Source organism: Arachis ipaensis, chromosome B06 (assembly GCF_000816755.2).
Source record: "Arachis ipaensis cultivar K30076 chromosome B06, Araip1.1, whole genome shotgun sequence".
NCBI lineage: Eukaryota > Viridiplantae > Streptophyta > Magnoliopsida > Fabales > Fabaceae > Arachis > Arachis ipaensis.
Window position 1 is genome coordinate 6,570,470 of NC_029790.2, and position 5,489 is coordinate 6,575,958.

Below are 5,489 nucleotides of genomic sequence, written 5' to 3' on the forward strand. Positions count from 1 at the left end.
TAATTGTTTCAAGTCATTTCAAATATTTTAATTTTTTTTAAATTTTTAGTACTTTTTTTATATTTTGATTCTTTTATTAAATTTGTTATTATAATTCTATTATAATATGAATTATTGATCTTATTAAAAATGATAAAGTAAATAAAAAACTAATCATACATAACAATGGAATCATAAGTAATAAAATTTTACGGTCCAAAATAATACTAAATAAAAGAGTATTAAAAAAAATTATAGAATATTTTTTTGTTTGACATTGTAAAATTTATTATTATAATTCTTGTTTATTTTTTATTATTTTAATTTGTTATAATATGTATTATTGTTCCTATTGAAAATGATAAATTAAATAAAAAATTAATCATAAATAATAAAAAAAACATAATTAGTAAAAAATTAGAATCCAAAACAGTAAACAAAATAAGATTATTGAGAGTACTCATAAAAAATACTAAAATATATTATTTTATATGTTATTTTTAATTTAATAAATAAATATTAATTTTAATTAAAAAAATTATAATATACTAAAATAGAATTTTATAAAAAATATTATATAAAAAATATACTAAAAGAAGTATAAAAAAGGATTAAATATACTAAAAAATCATATTATAATTTAATATTATATTTTTTTAGTAATTAACTAATTATCTACCTAAAAGTGATTTTAACTAATAGTATTCAAACAATTTTATTTTATCTGCTTTTTTTCCACACCAAACTTAAAAGTTTTGCTCGTCCACGAGCAAAAGAAGAAAGAAATGAGTAGAAGAAGAAGAAATTGAGGAGATGGAGGGAAATGTTGGTTTCGGCTAAGGGGGTAAGTGTGTATGAGGTGTGAAATTGAAGGTTGTAAGGAGGGGTATTTATAGGGTAAGAGAGAGAGGGAATTCGGTTATGAAGGGGTGGGTTTGGGAGGGAAATGGTTTGAATTTGAATGGTGAGGTAGGTGTGGTTTATAATGGATGGATGTGAGTGGTGAAGAGAATATGGGGAAGAGTGTAGGATTTGATAGGTGAATGGTATTTGGGGAAGAGGTATCGACGTGATTGGTCAAGGATATTTGGGGAAGAGGGGTGTAGTTGTGGTACTTTCCAGGTTTCTCAGTAGGTTGGTCTTCTTTCTTCCTGGACTCTTTATCCTTGTCCCGAGGTGGGTAGGAGAATCCAGTCTTGGAGGTTTCTCCTAATTGGGAGTTCTCTTCCATATTAATGAATTTTTCCGCCCGTTCTTGAACCTCGTTGAGAGATGTTGGATGCTTTTTGGATATGGAGTGACTAAAGGATCCTTCTTGTATCCAGAGAAGGGGCTGAAGGCAATTGAAGACTGGGCGTGCCACTTGAACAACCAAGCGTGGCACACCAATGCACAAGGGACCAAAAGCAAGGACTGGGCGTGCCACTTGGTATCGAAAGCGTGGCACACCAACCTTAGCATTTCACTATGGCGTGCCACTTGAAGGCTGAGGCGTGGTTTAGGGTTAGGTTAGGGTTTAGGAGTTTAGGGGGTTAGGATTTAGGGTTTTGGGTTTAGGGTTTAGGGTTTGGAGTTGATGGCTTATGCTTTAGGGATTAGGGTTTAGGGTTTACGTTTTAGGGTTGATGGTTTATAGTTAGAGTTTATGGGTTTTCCTTTAGGGTTTAGGATTTAGGGTTTAGGGTTTGTGGTTTACGGTTTAGTATGTCGGGTATAGGGTTTAGGGTTTATGGTTTAGGATTTAGGATTTAGGGTTTATGGTTAGAGTTTAGGAGTTTAGGGGGTTAGGATTTAGGGTTTTGGGTTTTGGGTTATGCTTTAGGGATTAGGGTTTAGGGTTTACGTTTTAGGGTTGATGGTTTATAGTTTAGGGTTTATGGGTTTTCCTTTAGGGTTTAGGGTATGTGGTTTACGGTTTAGTATGTCGGGTAGTATGAGCACCGCTAGGGGCCAGCAGTTTTCTAACTTTTGGGCCAGCAAACAACCAGCATAAACATGTTAACAAAAGTGGATGCAAACTTAACAAATAGAAAACAAATACACATTAAAAAAAAATATCAGCATAAAAACGCATGCTGGCTGAATGATGGTTAAATTTTGATATATTTGCTGGTTCCTGAGAGTTTCCGTTTTAGTATAGAATTGCCAAACATAAATCATGTTGGCACAAACTCACTTCTATCCAAAATCAATTTTACAAAATCACTTTCATCTAAACTCCAGTTTGACCAACTCTAATCCAAACACACACTAAATCTTCGAGAACCCTTAAAAAAAAAAACTAATTACACCTTGAGTGATATTGATAGAAAGGTAAGAAAGAGCAATAAAGAAAAGATTTGCCTATATTCAAGTTATTTTGAATGATACAATATCGAAGAATTTTTATAGCTGTTTAAAGAATTGAAATAATAAAGACATAATATCCTATAATAAATATTCAGATATGCTAAATGACTCGTGAAAACTAATTGATCCTCATATATTCTAACACATGCAATTCAACAAGAGTGAGAAACTATGAGAGTGAGTAGATAACAGTGCATGCATATAGTGAAAGAAATAAGCTAAAGGATTATGGAAGATGATTAATACATGAGAAGATAAGCATGAGGAGGAGATGGGGGAGTATGTAAGGTGATTTCATCTTGTAACATCCACAACTAAGTACTCCAATTATCTCAAAGGAATGGATAATATAGAAAGTAATTGGTGCAGTTTTTAGTTCAATCAACAAAATCCAAAAAGCATAGACTAAAGACTAGTTATTTGAGAATTGACAGGTGTTGTCTAGAATTGAAATGGAGTCATGAACAAGGTAGAACATTACTATGATAGATACCTCATGCAGAAGAATTGTGTGAAATAAGTCAAGGGGGGCAGTTGAGGCATGGTGGAATCTCTGTACTGTAGTTCCGCTCCTTGCTCTAGGAAGGAGACTTGTTTGTTGTCAATCGCTGGTTGGGTTTACCAACAAAGAAAGACATGGGAAAAGAAAGATGCACAAAGGGAAGAACTCATTTCTCAGGATCAATATACATCGACCTGCTAATAGATAGAATTTCATACTAGCTAAGAGACTTTACTGAATGACTTGATCGATCATACTGTACTAGATAGACCATAATCATTTCATACGCTATTTTGGATCTAGTCTGTATCTAATAACTCCAATATTGCTTTCTGTACCACTTGTGACAAGTTTCTTATCTTTGATCACTGATTCTTTCCTTTCAAATTACTCAATTACTGTTTATATGATATTCGAAGGTGATTTTGATTCATCCGAAAGCTTTGTTAGGTTCATAAGTTGTGTCCTAACTCCTAATGGAGATAAGAAGTTCTGATAATAATAATAGTGGTAAATTTGTTACCTATGGGAAAAGGAGTTTCCATGACATGTGGAAGCATTACAAATGGAAGCTTTTACAAAGTAGAATTTCGTATCAAATACATTCAATACAATAGTGGTCCTTGATTCATCAAGATTATTAATTTGGTTTTGTTTGGAAGGCCATGCCACCAAGAGTTTCTATAATAATTTGTAGAAGTCCTTATTAGGTCCTACTACTTGCATTCTCATTTTTCTTCCACAAAAATAATTACCAAATCGTAAGTCCAAATGATGACAACGTTTGTTAAATCAGCTTGTTCTTAAGGACAAGCGTAATTCTCCTGTGAATTAGCTATAGTGATGTCACAATGAAAAAGTGATACCTAACTACATGTTTATAGAAAGATATTGGATACTCTAGGCACTTGGAATGACCAAAAAAGTGAAAAACATAGTCCTGATGCATCCATTCCAAAATTATTACATTATGCTTTTATGTCACGTTTAAAAAATTAGAGCATTACAATTACGAAAACTAGAAATTAGCTTTGCTAGTAATTGAAAACAGCAATATCATGTTGTAACAAGAGCTTAAAACCAAGCTCGGAAGTCCACTTCAGGTTCATATAGAAGATTACCATGCTTGACGAATTTGGCATAAGAAACTTAATAGGTTTTGTTATCAACAATTGTGACCTCTGTTTATGAATTTATCTCTTCAATTTCATAATAGTAATTGAAGTTATATTACTTTTGACTATCAAGAATAGGTGCTCCCACTTGCGCTCAGCATATGAAATAATTGAAAACAAAACACATATTAAAGAGAATAACAACACATAACCTTGCATTTAGAGTTAAATAAACAAGACAAAACTTGAGTTTGATTGTTCATAAAAATATATGGCTTCCCAATGCAAAAAGGAAAGAGGACTCAATATCCAAACAAAACTAAGTAAACTCCAAAAAAACAAGAAACAACAACCTAATACCCTCCTTTAAGATCATTGACAACATCATATGGAATGGGAGTCACAGTCTCTAATGTGGCACCTTCAACCATGAATCCAGGTTTAGGTCCCTCAGGCTGTCTCTTGGTACTGATCTTTTGTCCATTAGCCTTTGCCTCAGCCTTCAGTTTGTCATTGTTGATCTTCCTGAGGCGGAACTCCTCAGTGCACCTCGAAGGCATAACATGCTCTACACGCACATGAATTCTCTTCCTGATTATTCTATTCCCCACCTGGGTCACACAAAAACACAGACTATTAATAAGCTTTTATAAATGTGTAATAGCAACATTTAACAAAAAAAAAAGTTATTACAATATAACGAGTCCCACAAACTGAAACAATGAATGAAATACAACAATTCATTGGCTCAAGTTTGAACAACCGCACGCCAACTTTTTTATATTCTCTCTAATCATTGTATTTCCACCAGGTAGGAAACTGAGGAACACACTAATAATTCATAACTCAGAAACCGTAAAAAACAATTTTTTTTCAACAGAACACACTACTAGAACAAGTAAACACGCTGACTCACATTTAGAAGATGTACTAATTAGCAACAATCATCAAAATAAATTGAAAAATACTAAAAGCATGTATAACCTGATCTGTGTCAACATCGAATTAATCACTAAGAAAAACTATTAAATTATTATTATTAGATATTGAACCCTGTTGTCCAAATCGAAGATACAATTTACAGTGAAATAAACAACAAATCAGATCTAAAAACCAGTACCTGCTTGTTGACCTCGACACCAATGGCGCGCTTAGTGACGTTCCAGACACGACCGGTTCGGCCATGGTAGAACTTGTGAGGCATACCCTTGTGGACAGCACCATTGACCTTGATGTCGACGTAGTCGCCGATGTGATAGGTCCTGAGGTAGGTGGTGAGGGCGATGGTACCCTTCTTCCTGAATGGACGAGAGAACGAGTCTCTGGTGCGTGACCTCAAACCATGACCAGCCGGCATCTTTACCTTACCTTACCTCCGCTAACGCACACAAACTAGGGTTTTTGTCTGCTGGAAGAGGTAACAGCTTCTCTCTCGTGTTTGCAATTGATTTTATAGGTGGTATCTGCCCCTTAGGGTTTTCCCTGATCTTTTTTTGGGCCATGGGCTTTTCTTAAGCTCCCAATTTTATGAGCTGACATATAAC

The 5,489-nt window shown here is 34.1% G+C and overlaps 1 protein-coding gene and 1 long non-coding RNA gene across 2 annotated transcripts; one reads left to right on the forward strand and one right to left on the reverse strand.

The window, feature by feature from the left end:
* On the forward strand, positions 3,156 to 4,276 carry LOC110263123. The gene is made up of 2 exons (XR_002348212.1): positions 3,156 to 3,478; positions 3,645 to 4,276. It is a non-coding gene; the product is annotated as an uncharacterized LOC110263123 (long non-coding RNA).
* LOC107645574 (60S ribosomal protein L21-1) lies at positions 4,134 to 5,436 on the reverse strand. The gene is made up of 2 exons (XM_016349627.1): positions 5,066 to 5,436; positions 4,134 to 4,556 (listed from the first exon to the last, which is right to left on the reverse strand). Exons 1-2 carry the CDS (start codon positions 5,300 to 5,302, stop codon positions 4,299 to 4,301), a joined length of 495 nt encoding a protein of 164 aa, XP_016205113.1. The 5' UTR covers positions 5,303 to 5,436; the 3' UTR covers positions 4,134 to 4,298.